The sequence below is a fragment of the Mesoplodon densirostris genome, chromosome 4, assembly GCF_025265405.1.
Source record: "Mesoplodon densirostris isolate mMesDen1 chromosome 4, mMesDen1 primary haplotype, whole genome shotgun sequence".
NCBI lineage: Eukaryota > Metazoa > Chordata > Mammalia > Artiodactyla > Ziphiidae > Mesoplodon > Mesoplodon densirostris.
The window spans coordinates 33,325,303-33,343,681 of NC_082664.1; the positions used below are offsets into that span (position 1 = coordinate 33,325,303).

Consider the following 18,379-nt stretch of genomic DNA (forward strand, 5'->3'; position numbering starts at 1 on the left):
AAGCCTATTAGCTAATCATTATGTCTGCGATCTGAGGGGCAGGCCTCTAACTAAACATTCATCTAAGGGCTGACTCTAATCCTTTTCTGAGACCTTGGAGGGCGGGCACTATCTTAAAGCTCTCCCTCTGCTACACTCCAGTGCACCAGTGTCTCCTGGAGGGCAGTTTTACTCCACCATACTGCTGGTGACTTATTTTTTTATGTCAGGTGGCCTGGTTTTTGCAGCTGCTACCCATGGGACACCCCTTGTTCACCTCGCTCTGGGGGACAGCGAGGGGGTGGGGTGGCTTGTATTCCCATCTCTCCCCTGCTTAGAAATCCCCTAGAAGTTTCCAGCTGTCCGTAGGATTCAGTCCAAAATACTCAGCACCACTTATAACGCACTGCATGATCTAATTCCTGCCTACTTTCTCCAAACTCATTTCACTCCACACTCCATGCTTTCTCTCTGATCCCTCTCCTCCCTGGCCTTTCAGTTACTCAAAAATACCAGATTCTTTACCTTAGGGTCTTCCTACAAACTTTAAAGTTCGTGTATTTCCTCCCCCACTGATTTTCGGGCTAAATTCTCAACTTAGTGTTATTTCCCCAGATGCCTTCTGTATTTTCAAGCTTGTTTGGTCCTGGGGACACCTTAGACCTGGTTCCCTAGAAGCATTCTCCGCACTGCCTCCTGGAGGCCACAATGCTCCTCAGAGACCTTCTCCCCATAGCCCAACCTGCACCTCTGCAGAAACCTCCAAGGATTAAACCTTTAACATCTAGATTCTCCACCCAGCAGTCCATTCTAATACCAACTACTCATTTACGTTTGTTTTCAAATTTGCCTTATTTTCTCATGATCACTCTAGACTCCAATCCTTCCTCTTGGGTTTCTAAATTTTCCCTGGGTATCAACTCTGGGGCTCCACAAAAAGTGATACTTTTTTATTTGAGGGATACCCAACATATGTAGACAGTAAAGAACTTTTCACCTAGGGAGGACATAAAGGACAAGCCATGAGAACTCAAATTCTTCCAGAAACCTTCAAACAACTGGCAAAGGAAGTTGATATCAGGTCGGTGATCATACAGTGTTGGGGAAAAGGCTCTTGAAACCATGACATGGTAAATTCCTTTAAGGAACCAGTAAAAGTACCTATATAATAGTTCCCAAGAAGATCTTAATAGAGGAGGAATAAAATTTTGCACTAGACTTTTGCAAGATATGGTTTGGCTCAATTAGCATGACTGTTTCTTCCTGTGTCACAGCCAACTGCCTAGTTCTTAATGGTAAATTCGCAATTTCCACAGTACTTGTTATGTTCGACCTTTTTGTTTAAAATAAATTTATTTATTTATTTTTGGCTGTGTTGGGTCTTCATTGCTGTGCATGGGCTTTCTCTAGTTGTGGTGAGCAGGGGCTACCCCTCATTGTTCATTGTGGTGTGGGGGCTTCTCATTGTGGTGGCTTCTCTTGTTGCAGAGCACCAGCTCAGCACGTGGGCTTCAGTCGTTGTGGCACTCGGGCTCAGTAGTTGTGGCGCACATGTGGGATCTTCCTGGACCAGGGCTCGAACCCATGTCCCCTGCATTGGCAGGCGGATTCTTAACCACTGCACCACCAGGGAAGCCCGAAACTTAATTTTAACCAAGGTAGTAAGTGTACTTCAAGACAATGCATTTAACTTTGAGTTCCTTTTGCTTTCACTAATCTGTACAGAAGAGATCTCTAGCATTTTTTTATAGAAGAGTTACCTTTGATTCTCTGCAAAGTGTTATGGAGCAGATTTTTGTTTGGCTTAGGAATCACTAATGGGGGTTTCTTCACTGTATAGCATGGTATGAGAAACTCTTGTCACCTTTTCAGTTGCCATTTCATTTGTTTTTCCAAAAATTATGAATTATGGTTTAGGACTATGAAAAAAGTCATGGAGACAGAAATGTATTAGACACAGTTCCATTCATCCCATAGCCTATACTCTATAAAAAGTAATAAGATATGGTATTTCCCTAGTGATCTAGGGGTTAAGACTCAGCTCTCCCAATGCGGGGGGCCTGGGTTCAATCCTTGATAAGGGAACTAGATCCTGCATGTCGCAACTAAGAGCCCTGCACGCCACAACGCATATCTCGCATGCTGCAACTAAGACCCAGCACAGATAAATAAATAAATAAATATTTAAATACTTAAAAAATAATAAGACAGAAGATGAATTATTCTAAAACTAGATGTTAATGATCACTATCATAGGAGAAATATGCAATAAAGGTCAAAACAGTGAATTTCCTAGTTGAATAATGTAAAGTACTAATTTTAAGTGGTTTGAAATTGGACTGAATTGGAAACTGAGTAGCCAACTCTCTAGTTATAGCCATAGAAATTAGATAGAATGGAGGGAAAGACTCCCTACCCCGTCCAGAAGGAGATCTTTGTGGAATGTTGCCTTTGAGGTGTTAGAAAACCATTTAGTGGAAATGTACCAGAAGTCATCCACACTGTGATAAAATTTGAAGCCAAAGTGAAAGTTGAGTTTACCCAGCAAAAGAGGATCCAGCAATAGTTCTCATACTGTAGTCCCTGGACCACCACCAGCAGCAGCATCTGGATGCTTGTTAGAAAATCCAGTTTTTCAGGTCCCATTCCAGATCTACTGAATCAGAAGCCTTGGGGATGGGACACAGCAATCTGTGTTTTGATAAAGTCTCCAGGAGATCCTGTGCACACTACAGTTTGAGAGTCACTGGGACAAATAAAAAAAATGGAAGAGACCTAAAGACCCCAGTTGAAGGTTTAAGGTTTTTTTTTTTTTTTTTTTTTTTTTTGCTGTACGCGGGCCTCTCACTGCTGTGGCCTCTCCCGCCGCGGAGCACAGGCTCCGGACGCGCAGGCCCAGTGGCCATGGCCCATGGGCCCAGCCGCTCCGCGGCATATGGGATCCTCCCAGACCGGGGCACGAACCCGTATCCCCCGCATCGGCAGGCGGACTCTCAACCACTGCGCCACCAGGGAGGCCCGAAGGTTTAAGGTTGAAGAAGACAAAAAGAAGTCTCAAAGTTGGAGAAGATCCATGGGAGCCAAACATTCATGGAAGCCATGGGAGGAGAGAATTTCAAGGAGAGTATTGTCAAATGTTATAGGAAGTTTAGTTCAAGTTGGAGCATTTGTACTAGTTCACAAAGAATACAAATGTGAACTATTGTGCAAGCTTCTTAACCTTTCTGAGCCTCAATGTGTGCACCTGTAAAATGAGTCTGGAATCATGCTCTTCCAAAATTTTAAGATTTTTAGTGAATTAAATTATATACTAGATATCAATTATGAAACCAGATGATTCATGAAATAATCTTTCTGTACCATAGCCATTAAATTTGGCCATAGTTCTAAAACCTAACTTCGGTATTAAAGCTCTCAAGATGGGTGATTTTGATAACAACACTCCCATATACTTGCATGAGTTAGTGATGGTAGAGAAGATACTGGAGGATTATGTAACTTGGCTAGATATCAAGAACATACTAGTGCTGAGGGACTGGCATGGACGGTGGAGATGCCTTGTTTTCTGGGTGTACATTTGTGTAAACTGCCACATGGAAGCGTGACAGTTAAGATGGCTGGGTCAACTATTTTTCTGTTTATTAACACTAGAAACACACAGATGGGATTTGAGTCATATTTATGGGAAAGCAACAGAAGCCATACTGATGAACTCTTTTGTGTTTTTTGTGAGAACTGTAAAAGTGATGACAAATATCACTTTGATTTAACAAATAGGTAAACTGAGGTATACAGCAGTGATGCTTAAGGTGAGGATACATGTTATTTGTTGTTGGTAAAACTAGTAAAATAGTCTTGTTCAGCCTTCAGAGGCAGAAGCAGGCCTCTGAGCGACCTGTGAACTTGCCTGGACTGTATGCCTGCTTGCACACCTAACAATTGCTGCTAGCAAGTCAAATGGTGTTTACAATAAGAAAGGGAGTGGGTCTTGCAATTTCTTGAGCCCTGAGGACCTGGCCAGTCCCCTGGAGTCTGGAAAATCTTGTGACTCACATGGTGAAATCAACAGCATTGTTAAAGTGAATCCCAAGCTGCATTTTTGCATGCAAACTGATATCAGTTTGTGGCCTGGAATTACAAATGGAAGCCCCCAGAACTATAATCTGAAGTCTCACCCGTGGGGTGGACACACCACCCAGGACCCTTCCCAACTGGGGCTCCAGCTTGCTGTTACTCAGAACTTCCCAGCTTCTGTTTGGATCTGGAAGTAGGTGTTGGCCCAATTCAGTGATGCATACCCTGTTATATTTCTCTAATATTCTTATTCCTTTCCTTCTAATGATGGTACATTAAAATTAAGTTAAATCAGCTTTCATTAAAGAGTGGATTAAAGCTGTTTATTTGTGTCAAAGGAGTGGTAATTTTGCCAGCGAATCCAACGGACCTTAAAACTGAATGCAGGCTTTCAGCAAAACATTTCTTAAGTGCTTAAATGCCACAGTGCCCCAAATTTTATCTCATGAAAAATTTCCAGCATACTTGTAATACCTACTATTTAGTTGCTCCTTCGAGATCATTTCAAGGTTCTTAATAAGTGCTTATTTGGATGATGGAATAAATGGGAGACTGAAGACCTATATTCACTTAAATTGAATATATGCTTTATTTGAAAAGGATAACAGATTATTAGCTATTGTATTACTTAGAATACATGTATATGATTTAATCCAATATTAACTATTCGTTGAGTGCCAGCCTTTATTGGAGTCAGATCCATAAGGTGACATTTTATGTAGTGAAAAGGTAGGGAAAGGTTTGGACTTTTAGAACAGTGTCACATTTAAGATATGAGGAAAACTTGGAGAAGTAATACACATGACTAACCTGGATGCTGTATGAGTTCTGAAGCATCAAAAGGAAGTGAATAAGGCGAGAGGCAATGCCATATACAAATTTTGGGACACTTCGCAATATATTCTCTAATAAATCCTATGGCCCTATATGTTTCTGTCTCTTCACAGAGATGAATTAAACAAACAAACATACAACAAAAAGTGTAAGCCAAATAATTCAAAATAAAATACAAAGGAATCACAGCACTGAAGGAGACTATTCATAAACCATAGCAACCCTGTTCACAAGACCATCTCTGCAATCCTAAATTCTCCTGTATTCTACAACTGTTCCAGACTCTTTCCCATGAATCCAAATAATTTTCTCCCAGCACTACCAACTGTGTAGTGTGACTTAACCTCTCAGGCTAAGTCTCCCACCTTTCTTACTGCTCCAGTCCCCAGGTTTGCAAGGTGTCTCTTTTTTGGAGAGATTGGGGTTGGGGAAGATTGGAGAAATAGGGGTAAGAGAAGGGATTAGCAGTCTTACTTTAATAAACCTTACCCTGATCACTTTAAAATCTTCCTGGTTCAGGTGATGCTCTGGGGGAGGGGGTTGATACATTTGCTCAGCCCCAGAACCCAAAACAAAACCCTAAAGTTCAATTCAAACACTGAAGTATTCTTTCCACTCTCCTTTTTTCATATTTCTTATATATTGTTTGGACAACAATGACTTTGTACACCAAAACCGACAATACAGTGTCATAGAGCTCTGTGATTATTTTAGTCAAAGACTAGTGGAGCTCTGAAGAGGAAATAATTTACATTGCCTGTGGACTAAGGGAGGCTTCAAGAACCTGGTGTCCCTAAAGTGGCATCTGGAAGATGTGGAAGTTCATGCATTACTCAGGGAGTTAATATCTCCTCCAGGATGGAGCATGGAGTGAATGAAGAATAGTGGTAGAAAAGGCAGGCCAAAGTCATATTACAAATGCCCTTCAATTAATTGCTAAGAAAATTGGAGTGACTATTGTAGGCAGAAAAAAAAAAAGAGAATCTCATCATTATCTATGTCTCTTAGATAACTGTCAGCAGTGTGGGAGATAGACTTGAGTTCATAATTAAGGTTTTGTTTTTGCTTTTTAAGTTTTTTGGCCACACCCATGGCATGTGGGATCCCAGTTTCCCCCCACCAGGGATAGAACCGGCGCCCTCTGCATTGGAAGTGCAGAGTCTTAACCACTGGTCTGCCGGGGAAGTCCCTATAATTAAGGTTTTTGTTTGTTTGTGTTGTTTTAGACCCGGTGGGCCTAGATATGAGTGTTAACTAGATCAGCCTAAAGGCAGGAAGGAGATCAGGAATTTCCTTTCTAGAGACACTTAGGGGCGAATTTAATAGATGGAAAGATGATAAGGGATTAAACCAGGAATATTTCAGTGGCAATAAAGAGGCAGGGATAGATGGAAAGACTTCAGGGATAGCATGGGAAATGTGAGTCATGTCACCTGCACTCTATACTATTATGTCATCTCAAACACTTGACAGTTGAGGCTTTCTCTGACTCACCCTGGCAAATGGCACACACTGAGGGGGAGGTCTGTTTCCCAAGCTACCCATGGTTCTTTCCCATTCGTGTGCCCATGAGATTGCCAGCCTCTTTAAGGCAGGGATCATATCTTTTCTTCTCTGTGTCCCACAGAAAGGTGTGCTGGATGGCTGATGAATGAGTGGAAACTAGACATTCATAAATGACTGAAGATTACACGCAACCTGGCAATACAAGCACTAGCATTAAAAATTCACGGATAGCAAGACCCTACACCAATTAACGTTAAACCTAAAGTTTCGAAGCACCTTCCCCCGACCCCCCACCCCCCATCTTTTTTAAGCTGGTGAACTACCCATCCCACACGTAACTATTGAGGCTAGAGTACTGGCTTCAAAGTAACCTTTTTAAAACAGATTTTGAGCTGATTTTATGTGCCAGGGAGTGTTCTAAGAAGAGACCACAACACAGGAGGTACAGGTTTCTATATCCTTTGACGATTACCACAAACACGACTTAAGTCCCTAAGTCCCGATTGCAAACCAGCTTGCCGGACCAAACCTCTGACGCTCGAATTTCCGGGGGGAAGCGTGAGTATGTTACTACGGATCGATTGCTTTTGCCTGGCGGAGACCTATCTAGAAGGGCCCTGCACTGGGAGGCAAAGGAAAGGTTAGTAAAGGACGTACTCCGGAGGAGGGACCCTGAGCCACTGAGATTCGGGAGGCCACGCTGGCCTGTTTGGGTGGGCTTCCAAGCGGGTCGGAGAGTTCAGTCATGTTCGCCCACGCGGTGAGGCGCGCCCTGCGCAAGAATAAGACCCTTCGCTACGGAGTCCCCATGTTGGTGAGCGCCGTGAGAAAAAAGTGGGGGAGGGGTTCCGGAAGGGGCGGGGCCCCAAGTCTGGCTGGACGGAGAGTTCTGTGAAACTGTAACGCGTGCGACCCGGAATGGCAGTCTGGGCTAGGAAGGGGCTGGCGTTTAGGCCGTCCTAGTCTCCTAGTCTCTCCCCGCGCTGGTAGTGGGATCTCGAGTCCCCCTTTTACCTCTTTGGTAGTTACCTGGATGTGCTTCTGAGAGTGATGTCAGAACCAGATTTTAACCCAAGTCTGGATGATTACTAAACTTCCTTCCTCCCCCCACCGCGCCGCCCCTAGCTACAGCTTGACGATACTCTGGATCATTGGAACTAGTTGTATTTACTTAATTTAACTATACATTTTCGGGCATGTTCAGGTTTCAGCTTATTAGTTTGTGAACTGGCTTAATTCTTCCAGGGTTGTTATGAGTTAATTAAATCCTTGTGAGTTGAATGTAGCACATTGTAGCAGCCCTCAAAAGATGGTCGCTGAATTATAGTTGATATTTTTAAAGCACGTTGAAAGTAGTTTTGGTGTCTATTTCTTTGCATCCACTCCTACACTGAGTTCCCAGAAGGTCGCATTAGTCTTGAAAATTTGGATCAATGTTGGCTTAACACAACACCAACCCGAGTTGGAATCCAGCGAGACCACTCATTTTCTTTTCAGTTTGACCTTGGCAAGTTACTTTGTTTCAGCAAGCCTTGATGTCATAGTAAATGAAACAATTTAAATATAAAGCATGTGGACAAAGTCCACTTACTTTTAAATAGTTTTATTACTTTGGTATGGATTTGGTACAGGTGAAGTTACCAGCTTTTGCATTTAAGCAGGACTAAACGAAAGAAGGGCCTTAGAAAAGTAATGAGTTTTTTACTCATCTTTGATGAATGGATTTCTTTCTAAACTTTGGGAACTCCTTTTTATCTATCTTTTTTAAAGTTTAAAGAAAACTGTTTATAAGACAATACAGTAATTATATTTGTGTAGCTGTAGGGGAATGTGTATAAACTATCCTCCCTGTAGATTCCCCTGCCACAAAATAGAGATCCATTCAGAAATACTGTGATTGTAGTCACTACCTTGAGGTCACCTGCATGTCCCACTGGAAGACAGTTTGATTTTGTTTCTTATCTTTCAAAATCATCAAAGCTAAGCTCTTAAAACCAGTAGTATTAAAGTACCTTCTAAGGTTTCCCTCATTTGTTTTATTTCATGGAATGGAGACTACCACAGTAGACTTCTTCCCAAGTATATTTCTCTGTACTGGTCTCTGTGTCTATATTGGACCTGTACTATACTGGACCTAGGTCTGTACTGTTTCAAAATATGGGTCCTAGACATATAACTACGTTTGTAGAGGAAAATGTTGAATTCAGTACTGTGAAACCCAACACTACTAGAAAGACCTCAAAAGATACATTGTCTTCATCATGTATCAGTCAAATATTCCATAATTACTATAGTATACTACTATACTTCAAGTTGAAATTATTTCCTCTCTTAGATAAATGTTAATGCTTGCTTCATAAGAATCTTTATTCAGCAACATACAGAAGAGGACTTAGAGTACCAGGTATAGGCCAATATAATACTCTCCTTCCCTGCTCTCCCAAACCACTTGAAAAAGAGAATATATTTGTTGTCTCCCAAACCACTTGAAAAAGAGAGTATATTTATTGTTTCAGTTTCCACACTGTGCATTTAGACTGCAGAATTTACCTTTCTAATCTGACCAGTGACTACTGGTTTCTACATTCTAAAAAATTAGCCCATTTAATGTTTACTGTTCAGTTGTTTTTAGTTTATTCAGTGTTATGCAACTATCACCACAGTCTAATTTTAGAACATTTTAATCACCCTAAGAGAAACACCATACTCACTAGTAGCCACTTCCTGTTGTCCCCTACCCTTCTCCCATCCTAGTTAACCACTAATCTACTTTTGTCTGTAGATTTCATAGAATAATACAACTTATGGTCTATTGTGACTTTGTTCACTTAGCATAATGTTTTCAAGGTTCATTCATGTAACATGTATCAAAACTTCATTCCTTTTAATGGGTAAATAATATTCCATCAGTTGGAATATTTATTTTTCATTGATGAACATTTAGGAGGTTGTTTTCATTTCTTGGCTATTATGAATAATGCTGCTATGAACATTCTTGTACAGATTTTTGTATGGATGTGTTTTCATTTCTCTTGAGTAAATACCTAATAGAATTGCTGGGTCATATGGTAACTCCATGTTTAACATTTTGAGGAACTAACAAGCTGTTTCCCAAAAACTACATCATTTTACATTCCCACCAGCAATATATGAGGCTTCTGATTTTTCCATTCTTGCCAACAGTTGTCATTGTCCACTTTTTTTTAAAATAAACCCTTACTAGTGGGTGTGAAGTGGTATCTCACCGTGGTTTTGATTTGCATTTCCCTAATGACTAATAATGCAGGACATTTGTTCATACAATGGATTATTGGTTATCTGTATATATTCTTTGGGGAAATGTCTATTCAAGTCCTTTGCTCATTTTTAAATGGGACTGTTTTTCTTTTTATTGGGCAGAGGTTTTCTTAAACACCTGGAACCAGTAAGTTTCCCAGTGTTTGTCAAGGGGCTCTGTGTGCTTGATTGGGTATGCCTTCAATACTCAGGCAGGTTACAAACTCTTCTTTAAGCTGTTACTTCTTGCTTGCTCAGAGCCTCAAGGTTAGCCACAGGTGAGTGTTCAGGGCCTTCTCCGATCTCTCCTGAGCTTACACACTGCTCTGGGCATGTGGACAGTTCTGCTCATGTGCGTGTCCTTCCAGAGTGTCAGGAATATGTTTGAGCTTTTAGAGTCCTCTATGGACACCTTATGCCTCATATTTTCCTTTGAGTTTTGTTGGTTAGACTATTCCTTGCCCTGTCATCTACCACCTCAGGCAGTATGATGTTAAACAATGGCCTCTGAATTTTTTCAGCAAACACTTCCAGGGAGAAGTCTGTTTGCACTAGTTGAGCTCCAAGTCAGGAAAACTAAAGACAGCCTTGCGAGTGGGTCTTCCAGGGAACCACCAGACTGGTCAAATAATGAAAATTCTCAGGGAATAAGACTTTAAGGAGCCCCACCCCATTATGCCCCTTCCAGCGGTTACTGCTTTATATCCTGATTTTAGACTGTTGGTTTTCATGTTTACCAAGGAGCGGGGGTCGAGACGTGGGAATAGGTAGGCTAAAAATGCCACCAAACTTTCTGCTTTAACCGAGATTCAGTCATTCTTCTTACGTAAATGTTCCCAACATCATTGCATGCCTTTTTTAATTTCCAAAGTTCTGAAAAAGTAGATTTGACAGCTTTTGCCAGTGTTCTCATTGCTTTAATGGAGAGGGTTTTTGGAGACTCTTACTCTGTTTCACTGATGTCACCTTTTTTTTTTGTTTTTGTTTTTTTTGGTCTTTGCTGAAATTTTCTAATTTTTCATTAGTTTATTGCTCTTTGAGGCACTTTTATGATGGTTCCTTTAAAATCTTTGTTAACGTCACTTGATAGTCTTTCCTAATTCAAGTTGCTGTTTCCTGATTCTTCTTATAACAAGTGAATTTTTATTTTATCTTGGACATTCTGTATAGTATGTTAGGAAACTTTATATTCTCTTTAGGTCTTCTACTTTAGCAGCCACCATGCTTGCGTTAAGCTTGTGGGTAGAAGTTAATGTAGGTAGAGAAGACCAAACGCTGTGCCCTGGGGGTACTCCAAGTTCAGAGGGTTGGGGTGTACAGGAGGGACCAATACAGGAGACTAAGAAGGGTTCTCAGTGAGGTAAAAGGAAAACCAGGTTTAAGGGAAGAGAAGGACAATGTGATCAACAGTGTCAAATTTTGTTCATGAAATAAGATGAGAACAGAGAGTTAAACATTGCATTTAGTAACATGGATGTCAGTGATGGTTGGAATGGGTCTAAGAGAAAGTGGGAAGAGCAGCAAGCGTAGACAACTTGTTTGAGGAATTTTACTGCAGGTAAGAACAAAGAAATGGGATATAACTGATGGGGAAGTAAGGTCTAGAGAAATTTGTTAATAAGATGGGAGAGATAATAGCATTTTTTATGATGAATCATGCAGTGTGGTGAGCAAGATTTTTGATGAATCACTGCCCTTCAGTACATAAGATGATTGGGATCTAGTGCAGAAATGAAGATATTTAGCTAGGAGTGTAGATACCATGGTAATGAGTGGTCGGTAGTACAGTGCAATTTTGACACTAACTATGTAGCATTAGTAGAGACTTCATAGATTAAGTGCACAGTTCTCCATAAAACTCCCCTTATCAGACACCAGCTGAAAGCTGTGCGATATTAGGCCACCTGTGTTTCTGATCAACTGGTTACAAATTCAGTGGTTACTAATAGCCCCTCAGGTTCAATAATTCAGTAGAATGACTCACAGAACTCAGGAAATCACTATACTTAGGATTATTGTTTTATCATAGTGGTTATGAATTAGGAACAGATGAAAGAAGAGGCCCTTAGGGCAAGGTCTGGGGAGGGTCCTAAAGGCAGAGTTTCCTTGTTTTCTACCTGTGGAATCAGGGTGTGCCACCATCCCAGCACACTGATGTGTTCACCAACCAGGAAGCTCATCAAGAGGCTTTTATTGGGATTTTAATCATCTATGGTTGATTGGATCATTGGCTGTGTGACTGAACTCAATCTCCTGCCCCACCCTTTCCTCCTTGGAGGTCAGGAGGTCAGGTTGCTATCACATGGCTCAAGGCCCCCACCCTCTAGTCACATGGTTGATCATCCCAGCATGACCAGCCTCTATGCTGTGACTATCTAGGGACCCACAGTGAATCACCTCAGTGGTATAAACTCAGCTGTGGTCCCAATAACAAAGATGCTCCTGTCACTCAGGAAATTCCAAGTGAGTAGCTCCCTCCCAAGAACCCAGGACCAAGACCAGACAAATTCTTTATTATGTTACATGTGGGTATTGTGATGACAGTGGTCCAGAAAAGAGATGATGGTGGCCTGGACTAGAATATTAGAAGAAGATATAGTCAGAAATTGTCAGATTTAAGAAATATTTTGACAGAACTCAGTGATGGATTAGATGTGAGATAGGAATTAGAGGAGCTAAAGATGACTCCAGAGAAGCTGGCTTGAGTAATTGGATGAAAGTATTTGACCTTAATTTGGATGTGAACGATTGATTAGCAGCAGATTGGGGCAGAAAGAGTGTTGGGGTAAAAAATCAAGAATTTTTGTCATGTTAATTTATATATACCTGTTAAACTTTCAAGTGGAGATGTCAGGTAGGAGGGCAGGTCTTCACTTCAGTGGGATGTTTCCCACTGAAAATGTACATTTGGAAGTTGTTAGGTTATAGAAGCTATTTAAATCCATTGAACTGGATGGCATGACCTAGGGACTCTTTTGGTTGTGAATAGGTAAAAAAGGTGTGAAGTCTGAGCCTTTTGAGATACTCCCAACAATTTGAGATGGGAAGGTGAGGAAGAATGAATAAGGGGAGGCTGAGAGGAGTTAGGAAAATCACAGGTGTGTCTTTTTGTTACCACCCGGGGTTCTTGGCCTTCCTTAATCAATAGATATTGATAAGAGGCCAGACAAGAAACTCAGGCAAGACTTTACTAGCAGGGGGGAGCGAAAACAGAACCCCTTGGGTGGGGGCCAGCCGATTCCTTATATGGGGAGAGCGTAGGGATATGTCCATGGGTGGGGCTAAAGGGGTGGCTTAGGTGGTCTGCCCACCCCTTTGTGGTGTTGAGTGTAGGGGACATGTGCAGTACCCTGCTTTTACTCCTGACACTGTGTTTTTGCTCCAAGCTCTTCAGAAGTGGCAGTTGGGTTTTTGTATCTTGTTGTGCATAATTTGCCCCAACTGTGCATGCTTGCAGTAATTTTTAGTCCCTTATATTTTGTTTGCATTTTGTTGCTGGAGGAGAAGTTTGTCCAGATGCAAGCACTGCAGCAAAGGGTCCCAGGTCCCAGCGTGTCTCATTTCATTGAAACCAAGAGACAAAAAAGTTACTTTACTTATACAAAGAATGATTACATATTGACATTGGAAGTATTAGCTGGTTATACATAACAGATATTTTTCCTGGTTTGTTGTCTTTTGATTTGACGTCATTTTTATTTCATTTATTTGCAGGTAAGAGACTAAATTTTCATGTGGTCAGATTTATTGGGTTTTTTAATTCATAGCCTCAAGGTTTTGTCGGTATTCCGACTTCAAAATTATAGAATTTTATATTTTACAGTGTTTTTATCTGTTTGTATTACTTTAATTGGTAATATGAATATATTGATGGTAGGGATCAAACCTAATTTTTTTCCAAATTGCTAGACTTTTACAGCTTTAGGATGAGAGTAAAGCCCATTAGATTATTGGAGGAGATGCTAAAGCAGCAGTGGCAATTCATGGGCTCTTTTAAGGTGAACCACATACTGAGAAGTGTAACATATTTCATGAGATTGTTTTATCACTTGGTTAGAAAATGGAGAAAAATGCTCTCTAATTGGCCTATTTTGCAAAATCATAAAATTGAAAGAATTCTAGTCTTGAAGAAGCAAGGCCAGTATTTTATTCCTGGATTTACCCATTACAATCATGGGCAAGTCATTTATTTCGTTGTGCTTTTATTTCCTCATCTATTAAGTGTATTTTTTTCCCTTAGCTCATAGGTCTTTTGTAAGAATCAACTAATGTAATGCTTCTGATGGTGATATTTAAATCATAAGGTCAAGTACAGGTGGGGGTAATGATTTCGGTATTTGCTCATGTGCTAAAATGTTTCCCAGTGATAGTGTGTACTGTATCTACTCTGAAAAGATGAATGGTAACTCACCAGGGAAAATAATCTATAGGATTTTGTATAATCTGCCACTGTTGGTGTTCAGGTAAGTAATGTATAGATAGACTGAATTCTGCCCTTCTATTTTGTTTAATTGTTTCCCTGTCTTGTTTCAGTTGCTGATTGTTGGAGGTTCTTTTGGTCTTCGTGAGTTTTCACAAATCCGTTATGATGCTGTAAAGATTAAAGTAAGAACTGTCATTGGCGTTTGACATGTGTACATGTATGTTCTGGTTTATGAGACACGAATACTCAGTAAACTAAGCTGTCTTGAGTTTTATCTTGCTTTTTAAGAGTGATATATGGGGACTTCCCTGGCAGTCCAGTGGTTAAGACTCTGCGCTTCCAATGCAGGGGTCATGGGTTCGATCCCTGGTCAGGGAACTAAGATCCCACATGCTGCATGGTGATGCCAAAAAATAAAACAAATAACTAACTAAATATAATAAAAATAATACAAACAGCTGTTTAAAAAAAGACTGATACATGATCTTTGGACTCTTAAAAACATTTTTTATACAATTTCTAAAGGTTACTTTCCATTTACAGTTATTACAAAATATTGGCTATATTCCCCATGTTGTACAATATATCCTTGAGCCTGTCTTACACCCAACAGTGTGTACTGCCCGCGCCCTCACCCGTTTCCCCTCCCCCATCCCCACTGGTAACCTCTAGTTTCTTTTTTATATTTGTGAGTCTGCTTCTTTTTTTGTTGTATTCACTAGTTTGTGATATTTTTTAGAATCCACATAAACATGATATCATACAGTATTTATCTTTCTCTGCTTCATTTCACTTAGCATAATGCCCTCCAAGTCCATCCATGTTGCTGCAAATTTCATTCTTTTTTTATGGCTAAGTAAAACATACGTGTGTATATATATATATATATATATATATATACACACACACACACACACACACACACACACACACATTTTTTTTGCCAATTATGTTTTTTTTAACATCTTTATTGGAGTATAATTGCTTTACAATGGTGTGTTAGTTTCTGCTTTATAACAAAGTGAATCAGTTATACATATACATGTGTTCCCATATCTCTTCCCTCTTGCGTCTCCCTCCCTCCTACCCTCCCTATCCCACCCCTCCAGGCGGTCACAAAGCATGGAGCTGATCTCCCTGTGCTATGCGGCTGCTTCCCACTAGCTATCTATTTTACGTTTGGTAGTGTATATATGTCCATGCCCCTCTCCCACTTTGTCACAGCTTACCCTTCCCCCTCCCCATATCCTCAAGTCCATGCTCTAGTAGGTCTGACACACATCTTCTTTATCCATTCATCTGTTGATGGACACTTAGGTTGCTCCCATATCTTGGCAATTGTAAATGATGCTGCTATGAACATTGGGGTGCATATATCTTTTTGAATCAGTGTTTTTTTTTAATTTTGATATATACACAGGAGTGGAATTTCTGGGTCATATAGTAGTTCTATTTTTAGTTTTTTGAGAACCCTCCATACTGTTTTCCACAGTGGCTGCACCAATTTTCATTCCCACCAACAGTGTAGGAGGGTTCCCTTTTCTCCACATCCTCAGCAATATTTGTTATGTGTGTTCTTTTGATGATAGTCATCCTGACAGGTGTGAGATGATATCATGTATACTCAATATACTAAGCAGTCTGAGTTTTATCTTGCTTTTCAAGGCTGATATATGATCTTTGGGCTCTTTCTTACTCTTTAAAATAATATTAATGATCACATGGAAGTGAATCATGAAATGTAAAGAATTTAGTTATCTTTCTCCTCACTCACTAGAAACTTTGCAGTACTGTTAGCTTTTTCCCACAAAATATGCTCTGGTGTAGCCATTTTTTGGATCTAGAAGGGACTAAACATAGGACAATAATTTCACTCCATTTTATTATTCTAATTGTAAATTAGCTATTTTGTATTAATACCAGTAAATTATGAGTTATATTGATGTGTATCTTTAGTAACTAATACTAAAAGAAAGGAAAATTATCTTTCATTATAGTGATACCTATCTTTTCATAGTGATCCTTTTTACAGGTATGCATTTGTGGTAGGACTATACTGGTTCCTGCATAGATATATTACTGTCTTTATTTTTACAGGTGAGGAATCTGAGGCTCAGAGAGCTTAAGTAACTTGCTTAAGGTCATGTGGCTATTTAGGGCTAGAACTAGGATTCCCACCTCTATGATTACACAATTACTGTCAAATTCAGGTGTATTGTTACGGAACAATTCTGGTTAATTCATTCAGAAGTATGTAGCTTTTCTTTGTGGCACACATCTGATATTTGAGGGTTTTTTCCCAAGTACAGGTGACCCTTGAACAACAGGGGTTTGAACTGTGCTGTCCACTGATACCCAGATTTTTTTCAATAAATACTACAGTACTACATGATCTGCAGTTGGTTGAATCCAAGGATGCAGAACTCGCAGATATGACGGGCCAACTGTTATTTATTGAGGAAAATCCTTGTGTAAGTGGACCCTCGAGGTTCAAACTCGTGTTTTCAAGAGTCAGCAGTATTTCATTAGCAGACCTCAGTAATGTTGGTGGGAGAGTATTAAAGCCCTATTCAGTTTTTTCAGTTAATTTTATGGTTTAAGAGAAATACCAACGCTAGCTAGTCTTAAAGACAGTAGGTATTATAAAAAATAGTAAATTTAAAAGGAATATATACTTACTATGAGGGAATACAGCAATTACAACTGAGTTTTAAAGTTTCTGTTAGCATTCCAATTATTTTATTAAGGAATTTTTCCCCTTTTGCTTTAAGATGAAAGTTATAATAATCTGACTTTTAGAAATGGGATGTCATGTACATATTTGAAAAATAATTGAATATTTGTCATGTGTTAGATCCTACAGATAAAGATTCAAGAAACTGGTTCTTATAAAGTTTATAGCATCATCAAGGCTGGGAGACATCTAATATAAAAATGTATCCAAACATACAATATAACAATGCCCAGTGAAATGCTATATTAGAACTCTGCATAAAACATTACTAGAACTTCAAGGAGAAGCATATGGTTTAGACTTGGGAAAGGGATATCAGAGAAGTTCTGCTAGAGGTATCAACCTTTGAATTAAGGTTAAGAATGAGTAAGAGTTAGCTAAATGATGGAAATGATTAGTATTATATAACACAGAGTGGCTAACATGGAGGGGAGATTGGGGGAGCAAGATAGGATGGAAGAGATTGTTTCAAGTGGAGATGCAGAGACCTGTTAAGACACTTTGGCAGTAGTATAGACGAACAATAGTGGAATCTGAAATAAAACAGTTGCAATGAAGATAGAAATGAACGGGTTCCAGAAAAATTTTTAGCAGCAAATTGATAGTGACATATATGATATTAAAATCTCAATAAATATCAGATGACTTGAGGCTTTGGTTTTGAGGACTGGGTAAATTTTGGTAGCAAGAGAGAGTGAGGGAGATTGCAGTAACAGAAGAGGTCTAGACGAGGGGGGTTGAAGTAAAGAGAACAAAGGTGGGAGAAATGAGGTTGATTGAAGTTAAGAGGATGAGATTGGTCAGGGTCTGTGGAAGGAGGCTGAGAGGGCAAAGTTGAGGTGAGAAGGATCAGAGAACAAGACCTCCTGAGATTGAGATGTCCAGGTTGGTTGATGTTGAGAAGTCAGACTCAGGTGAGGTCAAGAGTCAGTGTTTAGGTGAGGTTGAGTTCAAATAAGGTTGAGAGGGTAAGGTGGATTAAATTTGAGAGGAATTGAGAAGGTACAATTGGTTGAGGCTGACAGTTGTTACAAGGGTTGAGAGGCTGAGATTAAGGAGTCGAGGGGAAGATTGCTGAGGTCAAGGGCTGGGGGTCAAGACTGTGGTTGAGAGGACAAATTCAGTTAAGAAAGATCAAGGATAAGTACAGCTGAGAAGTTTTGAGGAGGGTGGAAAAAGACAGTATTGATTCAGAGTGACCAGCCGTTTTAGGTTGCCTGGAGCTGTCCTGATTTTAGGACTGAAAATCCAGTGTCCCAGGATGTAAAAATTCCTGCTTTTCAGTTGTGGGTATGGAAGGTTGAAAGGAAAGTACAGAACCCATGGGGTGGGCTTAAATAAATAAGCTGAAAGCAATAGCTTTCAATGTCTAGTGTGAAATGGATATGACAGGGCTCATCTGCCTTCATTATGGCTGTTGCTCTTTTGTTCTCCTGACTCCTAATGCTAACAACTGTGGATCCACAGTAGTAGATTATCTGCTTTTGCATCACTCCAAGTAATATGATTTAAGTGTACAATTAAGTGAATTGTAATCCTGAGCATTAACAGTC

General features: G+C 40.0%; 1 protein-coding gene across 1 annotated transcript in view; it reads left to right on the top strand.

Annotated features, from left to right (window-relative positions):
* The first annotated feature begins 6,957 nt into the window (after positions 1-6,957).
* Positions 6,958-18,379, top strand: part of LOC132487959 (cytochrome c oxidase assembly protein COX16 homolog, mitochondrial) — a 34,546-nt gene continuing 23,124 nt past the window's right edge. The window contains 3 exon segments of the mRNA XM_060095922.1: positions 6,958-7,028; positions 7,030-7,207; positions 14,203-14,274. Of these exon segments, the coding sequence (XP_059951905.1) occupies positions 6,958-7,028; positions 7,030-7,207; positions 14,203-14,274 (321 nt within the window).